We start from the raw sequence: 18,204 nt of genomic DNA on the forward strand, positions 1-18,204 counted from the left end.
CTACACAATCAGTTTCAATTTGTTCAGTTAAATTTTTTATTGGACTGAAATACAAGAATTACATGATTTTACAAATTTCGATTCATAGTTCAACATATGGTTCAGATTCTTTACAGTGAACAGGGAATAATTAATGATACGAGTATGAAGCAGTCTGGGGGTTCTACAACAACTTCTGTGCAGTACCGGGTCAAGGCGTTATGCTGAAGTCATGGGAGCAGACCATTAGTTGCGTATTCAAACATAAAAGACAAAATATTTTATGAACACTCAGTTGACTACATTGGAAGCGTCTCAGTGAAGGCGTTGGACACGCCCCCTCACAGCACTTGATGAGGGCAGAAAGTAGCGGCACTGAGTGACAGCTACCGTGTGCTGACCTTATTTTGGGCCCAGCGGTGCTGACACCAGTACCTTACACAACAGCTTGTGGCCAGCAAGTGGGACTCGGCTGTACCGAACACTACTGAAGACTGCCAGTTTATTTGCATGAGACGACAGCCTCTGTTGTTGGTGGTGATAGTGGTTGTGGAACTCGCCCCACGGGTGATAGTAAGTGGTACGGAAGTGTTGGCAGCTGTGCCACCCGGGTCTCGTTCCGCTGCCCTCCAGGTCAGTCTTGCAGCTGCTGGAGTGGACCAGGAGGCAGCCAGACAGCAGAGTTGTAGGAAGTCCAGTTTGGAGTTCTTGGCATTACCTGGACCTGTGACGCCTTCATGCTGTCATCTGTCAATCGGATGTCCGATGTGGCCCTCTCGTCCCCACAGGCGCTACATGATTTCTGATACCAGTTCTCAAATCAACGATTTAAACCTGTTCTCTGCTCACTTGTTCCGATGACACGCTGTTTCCAGCTGTGCTCGATACAACAAATCCGTGGCCTGGGAGTGTGGAAATGGCTTATCTCGACCTGCAAAGCTACCTTTTTCCCGCTGCAGTTTCAGTCTTTCGGTGCTTGGGCTGGTATGCGTCAGGCTGTATAAACAACCCTGAGGCCGAAATTGGCATGTCAAGATGTTAGCGTCCGTCGGCTGCCTTCCACTGCTGTGGCTAAACTGATAGTCTCTAAGGTAACGCCGAAAACATGGGCCATTACAAATATGGTGATGAAAATGCAAGATATAGCAGTGAGCATTTTTCGTCCAGAGGAACATATTTTTTGAAGTAACATTAACTGATTTTGGTTCTTCTTGTACACTTTCTCTAATACTTCGCTATATAGGGTGTATGAGTGTAAGGTCACATACTTGTACTGGTCACTGAGGACAGTGCACTGGATAAAATTACATCACTATTTATGTGATTTACAGATTATATTACAAGTAGTTTGTTTTTAGGTTGTTTAGTGTCTCCAAGTACATAACGCAAGAGCAAGTCAGTAAAGCTTATTATCCCTAGTGGAGCAGGTCGTGTGTTGAAGTGTGCACGTGGATGCAAAACAGTTACTATATACTGACTGGCGTGGTCCACTTAGTGGTGCAGTGCGACCGTGCAGGAGACATCAGGTCGTAAAGTTTGTGATGTGTTTCTGGAAAGGCAGTTCGATGCAGAGAAAAAACAGTCAACACACTGGTGGGAGTACATTTTAAGACAGCACATATAGAAATATCTGTACTTCCACCTACACTCTGTGTATTATCTGAACTGTTTTTAGGTGAAAATTGAATGAACGATTTAAACAGCAGAATTACAACAATTGCGTGGTATTTAAATCATTTTCCTAAAACAAGCATATCCCGTGTACTGCAAGAAAATTAACCAGCGACTCCTATGTTAACCAGTAACTCAATGATACAGATATTCTATACGTAAGAGCTCCCAGAGATCTTCTAATCTCTAAAGGCTGATTCTTTTTCGGTAATTCGTGTTCAGGCAGTGACTTTCAGACTATATTGTATAAGTATGAAGAAAATTCCAGATCCCCTGTGTGTAAGGCGTTGTGATTGTCACTAAATCAAGTGCAAATTCACGGGGGAAAGGGTGGGCGTCAGGTAGGTCATCCCCGTCCCATCCCCCCCCCCCCAAAAAAAAATTATTTTAGTAAAAATTAAGGAAATGAAAAGTCATGACGCTGGCGAGGAATTCTAAAAAAAAAATACAAGCTATCTATAACACAGGACACTTTTCAATGTCTTGCCCACGTTGATCACTTTGCATTCTGACAACCTGCATAGAAATTTTCAGCCAGGAACAAACACCCAGTCTGAGGCTGGGCTTACCTGCGGCCGACAAGACACCCGACAAGTACGAGTTTCAATAGGAAATTGACTAAACCAAGATAAAAACAGAGTAATCACCCCCAAGAAATGTATAACAGAAAGCCTGACTTCTACAACATAGGCATAAATGGCTAAAAGAAACAGAATACTCCTCACTTAAATGCTAGGATAAGTTTTAGTCTGCAGACTTGTGTTGGCAATCAGATATTGGTGAACAGTAAAACATTTATAGCATTTATTGATACAGAAAGAGCTTTTAATATGGTTGATTAGAAGTTATCATCTAGAGCAATGCGCAATGTAAAATTTGACTGGAAGGACTGGCAATTAATTTTTAGTACATGCAAAAATCAAAGTACTGATCTGGATATTGACGGTAGCAAAAAATAAGCAAAAATATTTTTTAATATTTTCATGAAGGGGGCAGTAACAACAGTGAAAAAAAAGAACAGAATCGAAATTCATGATATACATATTCACCGTATCAGATTTGCTGATGACGTTACAGTAGTGGTAGATTCAAAGAAAGAAGCAAATGAAATGCTTAAAGTCTTAAATCAAGAGACAAAAAAACTTAAAGTTAAATACCACGAACACAAAAGTCTTGGTTTTAGATAGGGAAGGAGGTGGAGGAAAGACTGGCATAAAAAAGACAGTGAGCTACTCAAGGAAGTAACCGAATTTCGGTATCTCAGTGGCACTGTCGAGGGAAATCAAGAGAAGATTGGATAATTGAGAAGAACCTCCTACTGAACAAGAACATTAGCTTCACCAGTAAGAAAAAATTTGTAAAGACCAATGTGTGAAGTGTTCTGACATTCGGATGTGAAATGTGGACGTTAGTAAAGCAGGAGGATGCTCGCATAGAAGCTTCCAGAATGCGGTGCTGGAGAACAATTGCACTAACTAGCTGGACTGACAGTAAACGAAATGAGATGGTTCTACAAGGAATAAGTGAGAAGAAAGAACTTCTGAATGTGATAGAACAACGCAAACCAAAACGTATTAGACACTTAATTAGGCATGATATTATTTTAGCAAACATTTTTGAGGGTACGATCGTAGGGAAGAAAACGAGGGAACGACCGAAGATATTCTATATAAAAAATATTATCTATGAGATGGCTCTGAGCACTATGGGACTCAACTGCTGAGGTCATTAGTCCCCTAGAACTTAGAACTAGTTAAACCTAACTAACCTAAGGACATCACAAACATCCATGCCCGAGGCAGGATTCGAACCTGCGACCGTAGCGGTCTTGCGGTTCCAGACTGCAGCGCCTTTAACCGCACGGCCACTTCGGCCGGCTATCTATGAGATGGGATGTTCTTCGTACATGCAGATGAAGAGGACTGCTGAGGAGAGAAGGCTGTGGCTGCAGACATAAAATTTACCCTTTTTAAAGAAGAAGAAAGAGAGCTGAAGCCTACATTGTTTGCTCCTAGGACACATGCTATCGGCTGGCCAGTTCAGTTGTGTATGTGGTAAGATGTGGTATGGATTCTCCAGCAACGCGGCGAGGTAGGAATCAACAGCGCTTCTTTTAAAAAACAGTCGTAGGTTGCACAATATTCCATATTAACTTAAGAACAACGCGTTTCGCCCTTTTAGAGTATGAAGTAGAGTAGGAAGGAGAAACCAAAAAATGCGTATTACCTCATGGAGGCGACGACAGGTATACCAGGGCAGACCAGGACTTCGCGTACAAACTGTAAACACAGCCGTACACAACAACGACCCCAGAGGCCCATCCGTATTCACACAGTGCAAACATATGAATGATAGGAACTTATACAGCCGACCGAAGTGGCCGTGCGGTTCTAGGCGCTGCACTCTGGAACCGCGAGACCGCTGAGGTCGCAGGTTCGAATCCTGCCTCGGGCATGGATGTGTGTGATGTCCTTAGGTTGGTTAGCTTTAACTGGTTCTAAGTTCTAGGAGACTAATGACCTCAGAAGTTGAGAACCATAGTGCTCAGAGCCATTTGAACCATTTTTTGAACTCATTCAAAATATTGGGCCGGTAGTAATGACAGTCACCGTGCGGTGTTGTCGTCGAGTATGTAGTGTGATAACGGCGGGCGTAAAATTCAAATACTAATGGATTAGTTAAGAAATAAATAGAAACGTAATAGAGTACACAGGAATATAAGCAATACAGGACATCCTAGATGGAAAGCTATGCACAGACGCATAGAAAACGCTCTCGGAAGCAGCTAAAAAGGTAAATTTCCACTGCATACACCCGACAAGCGACGTTTCTCTGTCTGATTTTATTCGGTCGGCACTTTAAGCTTATTTTGCTTCTATAGTAGTTCAGAATGGAACCACGCTGAATATATTGTAATGTCGTCGTCCTCTTGCATTTTCAGATGAGCCGATGATGCCCCATCCGTGCAACTTGTTCTTAAGTTAATAAAGAACTTTCTGCAACCTACGACTCTTTTTTTCAGTAGTAGCAATAGAAGTTTGCTGTATCGCCTCACCAAGATGTAATGCAATAATTTTGAAAAATGCTTATTGAACAGGAATATTCTTTGTTACTTTATGCCTTCCACACAGTTTTTCAAAGATAGCGACCCAGGTGCCGGAGGTGGCTGCTGTCGAGTTGGTGTAAGAAGATCCCTCACAGCTAGCAGCACTGTGGCCAGCTTTCAGCTGCGTAGCACTAAAGGCTGCATCCAAAAACAAAAACAGTAGTTGTCTATCTAGCTGCGACAACACTGAGGTGGAGCCTTAGAGGCGTTTACAGAATTGCGTTATGTGATAAGCTGAGGTAGACGTGAGCTGCTGCCGCGCGTAGCCCACTGCAGTTGTCTGGCACCTTTTTACAGCGACTCGAATGTAGCAAGCAACGAGCGACATCTCCAGCGGATTGCTGCGACAATGGCGGCTGGCAGTGAGCAGCGAACTTGCTGATGCCAATCGCCTAGACGTGGTGTTGTAAGACTATCACTAACTTTCTGCCGGCCGCGGTGGTCTAGCGGTTCTAGGCGCGCAGTCCGGAACCACGCGACTGCTACGGTCGCAGGTTCGAATCCTGCCTCGGGCATGGATGTGTGTGATGTCCTTAGGTTAGTTAGGTTTAAGTCGTTCTAAGTTCTAGGGGACTGATGACCTCAGAAGTTAAGTCCCATAGTGCTCAGAGTCATTTGAACCATTTGAACTAACTTTCTCCTCCGAATGCGAAAATATTTTGTTGACACCGACTTACATAGGGAGGAACGATCACCAAGGGATCAATTAGGAAAATCAGAGCTCGTACTGAAATAAATACAGGGTGAAAAGCATTTAAACCAACAAACTCTGGGAGGTTGCAGGGGACATCAAAACAAATATTTTTTCCTAATGTCATTTTTTCCTGTGAGGATTATTTAAACCGGTGGAGGCCGTACTACGCTCTTCAGTTGTTAGAGGCCGTATTACGATCTTCAGTTGTAGGCAACTGCTGTCCACCAGTGCAGTAGAGCACTGTCTCTGTTTACTTATGTAGCGATACACCTGGAGTGAGTACACTGATATGGTTGGTGCGTACTACGTAGTGCACCACAACGGACGAGCTCCACAGCAGTTTATCAACAACAATATCCTAATCGCCGTATTCCGTATCATACGACCTTTCCTGCTGTGTGCTAACGTCTGCGCTAGACCGGGTCATTTAGCAGATTACCTGGGCAGGGTCGCCGTCGAACGGTAAGAAGGCAGCAATTTGAGGAAGCTGTCTTGCAGCATGTGGAGTGGGATCCTTCAATCAGCACTCGTGAAATTGCACGTAACATGGGGACGAATCAGACGAATGTAAGAACAGTCCTTCGAGAGAAATTGTTACGTTCATTTCACTTACAGCGTGTCGACAACCTGCAACCAGTTGATTATCCACCCAGAGCACAGTTTTCGCAGTGGTACCTGAAACAGTGTGAAATTCATCCTACATTTCCATCCTCTATGTTGTTTACCGATGAATTAACGTTCGGGCATGATGGAGTCTTCAACATGCACAATTCGCATGTTTGGAGTGAGGATAATTCACATGCCAGAGTTAATAGCGCTCATCAAGTTAATGTGTGGGTGTTGTTGGATACTGTTTAATTGGGCTGTATCTGCTACCTAGGCTATTAAATGGCAGACAGTATTACAATTTTCTCTCCAGAGAATTGCCAGAATTGCTGGAAGACGTCGCGCTCCGTACAAGACAACACATGTGGTTCCAACATGACGGTGCGCCGGCACATTTCAGTCGTCATGTGCGTCGATTCCTGGACGGACGGTTCCCAGAAACGTGGATTGGCAGAGGTGGTCCTGTAACATGGCCTACTCGAATCCCAGATATGTTCCCTCTGGACTTTTTGTGTGGGGAGAGATGCGCAACCTTGTTTACGCAACTTCTGTTGCATCAGAAGAGGATCTGGTTGCCCGGATAGTAGCAGCAGCAGGAACAATTCAGGACTCCCTTGTGGTTTTTGACCCGTGTCAGACAGAACATGTTCCGACCGTGTAATCTTTGTTTACGTGTTAACGGAGGCCTTTTTTAAAAATCTACTATAATGGAAATTGGGTTGTGTTAATGTGTTGTCTATTAGTCATAAAAAAGTGGAAAAGTGTTTGTTGGTTTAATTAATTTTCCGCCAGAGAACTCTTACTCTACTCGTTTAAGTACTCCTCATAGGAAAAAATGACATTATGGAAAAATATTTGTTTTGATTTCCCCTACAACCTCCCAGAGTTTGTCGGTTTAAATACTTTTCACCCTGTACGTGTTCATTGTTCCTGCGTGCTATACGAGACTGGAATAACAGAGAATTGTGAAGGTGGTTCGATGAACCCTCTTCCAGGCACTTAAATGTGATTTGCAGAGTATCCATGTAGATGTAGATGTAGAAGCCAGGTGGCGCTCAACACTGCTGGTGTTCCAAGATACTGGCGGGAAGTGCGCAGGTCCCGCATAGAACCCAGAACCCTCGAAGATTGGCTGTAGACTCAGGGAATGGCAACCGCGGGGCGGCCTGGCCTCGGAAGATCGAGTTCAAGACCCAGAGCTATTAGTGCAAACTGACTGCTCTTAGATCAGCAGCTTCGCCGAGTTGGTGAATGCTTGAAAATTCTACTTCTACGTAAACCAGTAATTGAGTTGAAGGCTGTATACAGTCACTTGTCGACCAGTCGGGCGTGTCAATAGAGGACAACATAAGGAAAATTTAAGTCCTAATGTTGTCTTTAAAAACAATTCAGGAGACTCCCGTATGGAGGACATAGTAACAGAAATACCTGGCATTCAGAAGCAGCCTAAATAGTTGAAAACAAATAAATTATAAGGTCCTTATGGAATCCCAGTTCCATCATCAGCAATTGTCCATTAGTTAGCTTGCATTTGTAGCAAATTTCTAGCCTAGCGCAAAGCCACAACCGACTGGAAAAAAGAACAGGTGATTCCTCTATATAAGAAGCGTAAAAGAACGAACCCAAAACAATTACAGAGCAATATCCTGAACATCGGTTTGCTATAGCATTCTTGATTATATTTTTAAGTTTGAATGCTGTAAACGTCCTTGAGACAGGAAAGCTTCTGTCTGGAAATCGGCACGGGCTTAGAAAGCACGATATCCTGCGGAACCACTGATGAAGGACAACAAACACATTACATATTCGTTGATTTCCGGAAATCGTTTGACACAGCGCGCCACTGCAGATTGATAACGAAGAACAGAGCATATGGAATGGCCCCCCAGAAGTACGAGTCGCTCTAAGACTTCTTAAGTAATAGAATTCAGTACCTTGTACTGGATGGCGAGACAAGGGAATCGTCAGGAGCAGCCCACAGTAGTATGATAGGACCACTGTCAGCCTCTGTATACATTAATCATCTCCAGACAGGAGGAGTAGTCTGCGGCTTTTTGCTGATGATGTTGTGACGGACGGAAAGGCATCGTCGTTCAGTGATTGCAGGAGGGTACAGTATGAGTTACACAAAATTTCTGGTTGGTGTGATGAATGGCAACTTGTTCTCAATGTAGAAAAATGTAAGTTAATGTATATGAGTAGGAAAAACAATCCCCTAATGTGCAGCATTAGGTATGCTGCTTGACACGGCACATCGATTAAATATCTGCGAGTTTTGCACAGCGATATGAAATGTAACGTGAAATGGTTCAAATGGTTCAAATGACACTGAGCGCTATGGGACTTAACTTCTAAGGTCATCAGTCCCCTAGAACTTAGAACTACTTAAACCTAACGAACCTAAGGACATCACACACATCCATGCCCGAGGCAGGATTCGAACCTGCGACCGTAGCGGCCGCGCGGTTCCAGACTGTAGCGCCTTTAACCGCTTGGCCACCACGGCCGGCTGTAACGTGAATATAAGAACCTAGTAAGAAAGCGAATTGGGAAAATTTTGGGAAAGTGTAGTTCATTTGTAAAGGAGACCTGTATAGAACACTAGTGCTACCCATTCTTGAATACTGCTTGTGTTTATGGGATCCCCATCAGGTCGGATTAAAGGGAGACGTTGAAGCAACAGGGAAATGGGCTGCTAGATTTGTTACAGGTAGTTTTGATCAGCACTCGATTACTGCCGACATGCTGCATGAATTTTACTGAGAATCTCTGGAGTGAAGACACTGTTCATTTCGTGAAACAATATTGAGCAATGAAACTATATGGTTCCAGAGGCCTTTTCAAGCCTGAAACATCTATAATGTACACGTGCTGGCTGTGGCGTCGAACGAAATTTAGTACCAACGCCGGGGTTCGAACCCAGGTCTCCTGCCCATTACGCAGATGTGCTAATACTACGACACCCTGGCAGAGTCGCTTTACACACTGCGTGGTAGGACTGCGAAGTCATTTTGCCAGGGTGGCGTAGAATTAGCACATCTGCCTAGTGAGCAGGAGACGTCGGTTCGAACCCCGCTCTTGGTACAAATTTTCATTTGATGATTCAGTCTGCATATTTACAGCGCCGAGAGAATTTAGAGAACCCGCATTTACGGCTAACTGCAGCATGTTTCTACTACCGCCGACGCACATTTCGGGTAAGGAGTACGAAGACATGATAGAGCTCCTTTGAAGGCACATAGAGAGTCGTTTTTCTTTTCCCCCCTTTTGCAAGCGGGACAGAAAGGGAATGACTAGCAGTGGCACAAGGTACCCTCCGCCATGCACCATATGGCGGCCTGCGGAGTATGTGTATGTAAATGTAGATGTTTAATGACGCTGGAGTAGCTTAGATGTACACACGACTGAGGCCTGGCATGAAGACTGCTCCTGGAATGCAGAACACCAAAGAAATTTGGAAAGTGTTGTGTAAATAATTACGACATGAAAAATGTTAGCTGCTAATAACTCGCCATGTGAATGAGGAGGGCGACAGCAAATGAGCATCCGGGACGTGCAGACATCAATCTTCTACTGGATGTATGCATTACACTTCACCAAATGGACAACGTCGAAATTCAAGAAATATTCCAAACGAACTTGCACCACCAATACCGAATAAAAAATGGTGTGTAACAGTGATCACCAAGGTTCGCACCATCGAGATCGAAGGCGAACCCCTTGGGAGTTACAAACTGTGCAGGAAGTTCAGCTTGGTGTCCACTCTTAAATAGTGCGTATAGAATAATATTGGTGCAACGGAGTGATGAGAACAGTTAGAATGTGACCCTACCGAATGCGAAACAGTCTGTCGTACACTTTACAGCGAAACGGTCTATCCTTTAATGCGTAGCTGCAAATACCGCGATAATGTATAGGCACGGAGAAAACGAACCTCCAGAAGCTGAACTTGTCCAGTGGTTCCAGTTGGTATGAACTGCAAGTCCAAACACTTTTTAGGGAAGAATAGTTGGCTCCAAAGGAGCAAGATTTTAATAAGTAGTCCAGGGATGAAGGGAAAGCAACTTATTTTGACCAGCTATTGGCCAAAAACAGTGCTCATACCATACTTGAAGTTCTCTTAAGCCCATTTTCCCTCTTAGCTTGCTGTGACGTAAATATTCCATACTGCCCTTGCAAGATCTCGTACACGAGAATGAATCGTAGGAGACGGAGCACTTCTAACTTTTCGACACTGCAGCAAATAACTTTCCAGATAATTACTGTCCAGATTAACAATCGGCATAATTGCATACGAATGCGTTAAGGCGTTGATTTTAGTTGATATTCATACAGCTCTCTTGGTACCTCTAACTTCCAGGATTCCTTTCATATGCATTTCCTCTTCAAATCCCTGTTGGTCTGGATTGAAAACAAATTCCTTACTGAGCTATGGTGTAAGTTTGCTTCTTTTATCCACAAATATTTGGGCCGATTCCGCAGTTTGCTGCGCATCGTCAGGTTGACGCCTTGCTTGAAATTTTCTTATCTTAGATCTTCTAATTCTATAACACTGTTCGAAGTTATGCAACCATCCACTGCTTCACTTGAAATTAATGTAATCTATCTCACGCGCAATTTGATGTGCTCAACACGTCCTTGAAGTGTGCAAACGCTAGTTTTTGTAACAGGTGCACCTTGTCCTCCCTTGACTATCCATAGTTTTTCTTATGCATTACACGGTCATATTGCTGCATATATATTCGAAATCTGCTCATAATTTTTTTTCTTTTTTTTTACTATGCTGCGGCTGATCTTCTACGTAGGTAATTATGTTTAGAGCCCGCTCCATGTACAATGATTGTCCTTTTGTTCTTTACTACGTTTCATTGGAAATGGGTATTGTGGCTCCCTGTCCGACAAGGATGATGAATTCCATGGCTCGAGATCTGTTTCATTATCACTTTCATTTTTGAAGCACGTGTCGTCATCACTGTACTCCTTATGTACATTGTCCGCACAGTCGAGCGTATACGACACCACACATTCCACTGGCTCATCTTGCAGAAATGCTGATATTTCATCTGCAGCTTCTTTCTCTCTCTGCGGAATGCCTTGTTTCCCCTCTGGTAAATTTCAGTTTCGCCGGCTGTTACTGTAAATATAATGCAATGTTTGCTCTATATCTTGTTGCTATTGCTCTGCTTCGTATCAACGATACCAGCACTATAGTACTGTTTTGAGTTACTCCTCGATTAAGCAGCTCAAAAAAATGGTTCAAATGGCTCTGAGCACTATGGGACTCAACTTCTGAGGACATCAGTCCCCTAGAACTTAGAACTAGTTAAACCTAACTAACCTAAGGACATCACACACATCCATGCCCGAGGCAGGATTCGAACCCGCGACCGCAGCAGTCTCGTGGTTCCAGACTGCAGCTCCTAGAACCGCACGGCCACTTCGGCTGGCTAAGCAGCTCAACTAAACTCCATGACCTCGTGCTGTGCTTATCGTTGGATAACACCAATCCGCCTCTCCTGTTGCCCTTAGCACCCAATATTGTGGTTGTATGTTGTACAACGTATAGGGCGTCGAATGCCGTAAACATCATTGGCATTTTGCGTTCACGCACTGAAGAGGTTTCATGTGAGGATGTGGAATGCGCGGGTAGCTGGCCAGCACATCACTTGGCTGGCTGCAAAAGCCTTTCTGTAGCTCAGTCAGTAGCACACAGTAGTGGACATACCATCTGAACCACATTCCGCCCAATGTAAACATCTTTCACATGATTGTAGCTCCACCAGATGCCTAAATGGTGTCCTCTTGTAACATAGTATGCATTGCCTCATAAGATTCATGCTGTACTCACATCTCACCATTTCTCCTTACTTTGGGCGTCAGATGGTATCGAACCAGTGCTAATTTCTTCACCCTGTGAGTAGAGATACACGTCTGAAGCAGTCTGTGGGCGTCAGATGGTATCGATCCAGTGCTAAATTTATTCGTCCCGTGAGTTAAGGTAAATGTCTAAAGCAGTCGCTTCTGGTCCTCATAGTGAGGAAATGTTAATGGTTAGCACGGCTATTACTTTACAGTGCAACTAATACTTGTTGCCCTAGTCTCCACACACTCAGTATGCTAATGTATGAGAAAGAAAACTCTCACTTCTATGAAAGCAGATCACGTAGCTGCTAGTATGCAATTAGAAACAGATTTTTTCCGCAGTATCCTCTCTGCCATAAGTGCTTGTCTTGTAAGTTTCACAGGAGAGCTTCTATGAAGTTTGGAAGGTTGGAAACGAGGTACTGGCGGAAGTAAATCTGTGAGGACGGATTGTGAGCCGTACTAGGGTAGCTCAGTCGGTAGAGCAATTTCCGGCGAAAAGCAAAAGTCTCGATTTAGAGTCTCGGTCCGCCAAACAGTTTTAATCTGCTAGGAAGTTTCATACCAATGCACACTCTACTGTAGAGTGAAAATTTCTGTTTGGAAAGAAATAGCTTTTTGTAATGTTGTTCATCTTCTAGGTAGTGCTCTAAGAGGTCTATTGTGTATGCAATGTCAAAGAAAAACTCTAGCGGTCTACATACTAAATGCAAGCTCAACTTCTGTGTGTGCAAGAATATCGTTAACAACCATACCTGCAGTGATACTCATTCGCGGCGAGCCTGAACCATGACTAAAAGTTTTAAGACGCTGATCCCATGGCTAGCAGAACGTTTTGATGTACAACACCCTGTGCCTTATATGTCCCCTTAAAGATTGGTCATTCGGTTTATCAACTCAATATTTTCGGCTCTATTGCAGTGCGCATATCTGCGCAATAGAGTAAATGAGTGTGATGTAGACTAGGATAGTCTCAGTTACGTTCATTCTTGCTTCTTCGTTCCCGCCCAGGCCTTTTCTTTAGGATTGGACCCTGTCAGCTGCACAGCGCTGTCAGGTGTACAGGACCAGGTAATGAAAACTGACAAGACATGGATAAACACGCTACTGTAATGTACAGTACAGAAGAGTGCAGCGATGTTCTTTACGGTAACTGTTCAATATGTCGAACACCCTAATCACAACACGTTACACCATGTCCCACCGAGAGATTGGGTGCCTCCTGTTGGTGTAGTCGATATGTGACAGGGGTGAGAGGAAAATATGAAAACGGAACAGAGACCAATGGAGAATTACGAGGTGCATTCAAGTTCTAAGGCCTCCGACTGGAAAGAGATAGAAACATGCGCATTGTTTTAAAACGAGGCCGCGTTCATTGTCAATACGTCCCAGAGATGGCAGCACCGTACGGAAGATGGAATTTTACCGCCAGCGGCGAGAATGAGAACTGTTTTAAATACTTAAAATGGCGACGTTTTCCTTACTTGAACAGCGACAGTTGAAGGAGACATGTGGTGATGGAGTTATGGATGTGTCGAAAGTGCGTTCGTGGGTGCGACAGTTTAATGAAGGCAGAACATCGTGTGACAACAAACCAAAACAACCCTGGGCTCGCACAAGCTGGTCTGACGACATGATCGAGAAAGTGGAGAGAATTGTTTTGGGGGATCGCCGAATGACTGTCGAACAGATCGCCTCCAGAGTAGGCATTTCTGCGAGTTCTGTGCACACAATCCTGCATGACGACCTGAAAATGCGAAAAGTGTCATCCAGGTGGGTGCCACGAATGCTGATGGACGACCACATGGCTGCCCGTGTGGCATGTTGCCAAGCAATGTTGACGCACAACGAAAGCATGAATGGGACTTTCTTTTCGCCGGTTGTGACAATGGATGAGACGTGGATGCCATTTTTCAATCCAGAGACAAGGCGCCAGTCAGCTCAATGGAAGCACACAGATTCACCGCCACCAAAAAAATTTCGGGTAACCGCCAGTGCTGAAAAAATGATGGTGTCCATGTTCTGGGACAGCGAGGGCGTAATCCTTACCCATTGCGTTCCAAAGGGCACTACGGTAACAGGTGCATCCTACGAAAATGTTTTGAAGAACAAATTCCTTCCTGCACTGCAACAAAAACGTCCGGGAAGGGCTGCGTGTGTGCTGTTTCACCAAGACAACGCACCCGCACATCGAGCTAACATTAAGCAACAGTTTCTTCGTGATAACAACTTTGAAGTGATTCCTCATGCTCCCTACTCACCTGACCTGGCTCCTAGTGACTTTTGGCTTTTTCCAACAATGAAAGACACTCTCCGTGGCCGCACATTCACCAGCCGTGCTGCTATTGCCTCAGCGATTTTCCAGTAGTCAAAACAGACTCCTAAAGAAGCCTTCGCCGCTGCCATGGAATCATGGCGTCAGCGTTGTGAAATATGTGTACGTCTGCAGGGCGATTACGTCGAGAAGTAATGCCAGTTTCATCGATTTCGGGTGATTAGTTAATTAGAAAAAGAATCGGAGGCTTAGAACTTGAATGCACCTCGCATTCCAGCAGTGAAACAGGCCGCAAGTGGGGAATCTTACTAACATAAGTGACTTTGACAAAGAGCAAGTTGTCATGACCCGGGGCCAAGGAACGAACATCTCGGAAACGGTGAATCGGCAGTTCGCGTGCCATAGTCTTGAGAATCCATGGAAACTGGTTGAAGACGCCGAAACCACAATTAGGCGACAAGTATTGGTCGTCCATGACTCACTACAGAACGTGACGGTTGCGGGTCTGCTCCCTCTGTAAAGCATAACAGGCTGGGATCTGAAGGCAGAGTACAGTGCAGGCCCTGCATTTCTGCTTATGTGAAACTAAAAAGGCACTGGTCTTTCGGAACACATCGTTCAACTCGCGATACTGCTCTGCAGCAAACGAAACCTACTGGTCCCCATGTAGACAAAACCACATCTTCAGTTACGATTGCAGTGGGCACGTGATCATCGAGATTGTACCGCAGATTGAAGGTAACATGTCGTCTGATCGTATAAATCGCATTTCTTATTAGATCAAAACCATGGTCGTGTCCACAGACGCCATCATCCAGGCGAACAGTTGCACGATGCTTGCACCTCACTACAAATGCTGGCCGGTAGCTTCGGTATTACGCTTTGGGGGACATTCAGCTGGTGTCCCATGGCACTTGTGATAGTAACTGAAAGCACCATGACAGCTGTGGACTACGTGAAGATTGTTGCGGACCACCTGCATCCTCTTTATGCTTGATATTTTTCCCGATGACAATAGCATCTTCTAGCAGGCTAACTATCAGGGTCAAAATGCCAGAGACAGGCTGCAGTGGTTTGAGAAGCATGATGCTTTTGATTAGATTTTTCGTTCCATAGGTCCGTGCTGAGGAGATCCTCGTGGATGTGGAACATGTCAAATTTTTTTTTAAAGCTGAAATAACAAAACTAATAGTATGAATATATACAATACATCATTTGTTTCTATTAAAAAAATTCGTCAGTGGAGTAGAAGGAGTTGGCCACTAGTAAGTCTTTCAGGCTCCTTTTAAACTGATCTTTATTTGTAACTAAATTTTTTATGTTTGCTGGCAAATTATTGAAGATGAGTGTTCCTGAGTAGTGGACCCCTTTTTGAACTAAAGCGAGTGCTTTTAAGTCCTTGTGCAGATCATTTTTGTTCCTGGTATTGTATGTATGAACTGAGCTGTTTATTGGAAAAAGAGATATATTATTTAGGACAAATTTCATTAAGTAGTTAGTATACCCAGTTCCTTGAAGAGGTTTCTACAGAACGGCCGTGAATTTACTCCACAAATAATACGTATCACACGATTTTGGACTCTGAAAAGTTTTGTTTGACTTGAAGAGCTACCCCAAAATATTATACCATATGACATTATGGAATGAAAGTAGGCAAAGTATTCAAGCTTTTTCATTTTTATGTCGCCTATCTCTGCTAACACTCTAATTGCAAATACAGATTTGTTAAGGCGTTTCTGCAGTTCTGTGGTGTGCTCCTCCCAACTGAATTTGTTATCAAGTTGTAATCACAGGAATTTAAGACTGTCAACCTCTTCTATCTGCTCCTCTTCACACTTTATGCATATGCTGGGTGGAAACCTCTTACAGGTTCTGAATTGCATATAGTGAGTCTTTTCGAAGTTTAATGTCAGTGAGTTGGCATTAAACCATTTATTAATATCCAAGAATTCACGATGATGTCTTGGCCACCAAATTCTTACGATCGTTATACCTGTGTGCAAGTCTTCACACAACTGAAATGATATCATTCACCAGTTTCGTTATCCCAACCACCAACCCGTAATTTACGGCAATTGTGCTCTTCATAGACGCCTGGTAACAGCTCTGGAAACCTACCAAGAACTTTTAGAATCTATACCACGCAGAGTCGCTGCTATATTGCGTTCAAAACAGTTAACTTGGGGACCATGCTCTTTTGTCTCATTAGTGTGTAGTACACATTGATGTGTACACACTGATGTGTACTGCCACTTATGCAGTATAATTGGGAAAACTATGAGATAGTGAAGAGTGCCAGGCATTTGGCACACAGACCACTGGATATGAAAATCGTCTACACTATACAGGGTGAGTAATCTCCGCCTAACGCTGGGTTTTACGCAACCCGGAATGCCTACAAACACCACGCGCAAGATTGTCACTCTCTCTCACTCGCTACGCACAAACTATTAGTCCCCCCGTAAAAATGAACAAGACGTTTTGGAGGAATTTCAATGTAGTCAAATTCTGTATGGGGATGCGTTTTCTCTGGAGGCTGTAATTTTCGAATTATTCAATAAAAGCCTAAAAAGTGATCTTCAAACGCGTTTTTGTGAATAACTATATAACCGTGGCCTGCAGCAATAACATATCCCGGTACAATATATGAAGTTTAATTAAATTAAATTTCCTACAAAACGGTCCTGGTCATTTTTTCTGCAGAACTAATAGCTTGCACATAGCGAGCGAGAAAATATGAACATTCTTGCGTTGGGTATTCGAAGGTGTTGCAGGCTGCATAAAACACAGCAATAGGGGTAGCTGAATCGCCCTGCATTTCTGCTTATGTGAAACTAAAAAGGCTACAAACAAATCCTGAAACAAGATTGACTAGTAGGCCTACACAGGTGAATTTTGAGGGCGGGGGTATTTAAGTATTTTCCGTGGCTGAGAACCATGAGACCATGGAAACATTTTTTTGTATAAATATGATACAATTGCATATTGTACGCATTAAACTTGTGTGCAAGACTGCTCGCAACAGTGCTTCCACCAAGATAACTAAGGTAGTTAACCCAACAAATTGTTCTGTGTCGATCTAATGAAGATCAGGGATTCCGACCATCAAAAAGCGGAAAACCTGATCAGATTCTTAAAGTACGCCAATCGAGTGCATTCCCTTCCACCGACAATATCTAATTAACTGCCTTTCTTACCTATAAATAATAAATGTATATGTTTTCATCTCAAATTTTGAGCATGTAATTAAATTAATTTTCAAACATTCTTCTTTGCAATGAATTTACGAAATAATGAACACACATACCTTGTAGTAATAATAGTTACTTGCATTCACTGGTTTACGCTCTTGTTACACAGCATAATTCTGTTTTCTGCCAATAGAGGCCTCCTCCTCCGACGCAAATGTCGACCGACAGCATGACGCAGTCTGCCGGCTGGGGTCCCAACTACGGAGCAGTGGAACAGACGCTAGCATCGCAACAACCGCCCCCTTTCTCCAACCACATCGAGCCCGTGCAGCCAGAGAACAGAGACGCTTACTACAACTACGGGGACAAAGACAGCGGTTTCTAAGTGCAGAAAGTTACACAACTTTCTTCACCTACGCTGTTCGTGCGGCCTGATTTGGCGAGGGATTTTTAATGTGATAGCGATAGAAAATAGCGTCCAAGAAAATCCACAATGTCTTGTGATTACTAATGAAGAACAGAAGACGATTGTTAATATGTTTTGTTTGGAGAGCAATTCTATAATCGAGCAATAAGCAGTACTTGTGCTTTGATATCTTGCTCTTGCATGTAATGTTAGAGTTGTATGCGAGGCGACTGAAGTGCAGTATTCTGTTTCTACTGTGTCTTATTTGTATCTGACATTAATTTGTTTACTTTGTAAGTATATATATATGCAATAAAGCAATATTAGAACATCGAAAGTGGTACTTCAGACATCGTCCGTGTAAATAAAAATTCAGTGAACCTGTCTTTAGTTGCAGTACCTTAAATCGGAAAA

The 18,204-nt window shown here is 43.5% G+C and overlaps 1 protein-coding gene across 1 annotated transcript in view; it reads left to right on the top strand.

The window, feature by feature from the left end:
- Nucleotides 1–17,916, top strand: part of LOC126195661 (vesicular glutamate transporter 1) — a 213,356-nt gene extending 195,440 nt beyond the window's left edge. The window contains exon 12 of the mRNA XM_049934286.1: nt 17,578–17,916. Coding sequence (XP_049790243.1) covers nt 17,578–17,769 — 192 coding nt within the window. The 3' untranslated portion in view covers nt 17,770–17,916. The remainder of the gene's footprint in view (nt 1–17,577) is intronic.
- Nucleotides 17,917–18,204: the final 288 nt, after the last annotated feature.

The sequence above is a fragment of the Schistocerca nitens genome, chromosome 7 (genome assembly GCF_023898315.1).
Source record: "Schistocerca nitens isolate TAMUIC-IGC-003100 chromosome 7, iqSchNite1.1, whole genome shotgun sequence".
Taxonomy (NCBI): Eukaryota; Metazoa; Arthropoda; class Insecta; order Orthoptera; family Acrididae; genus Schistocerca; species Schistocerca nitens.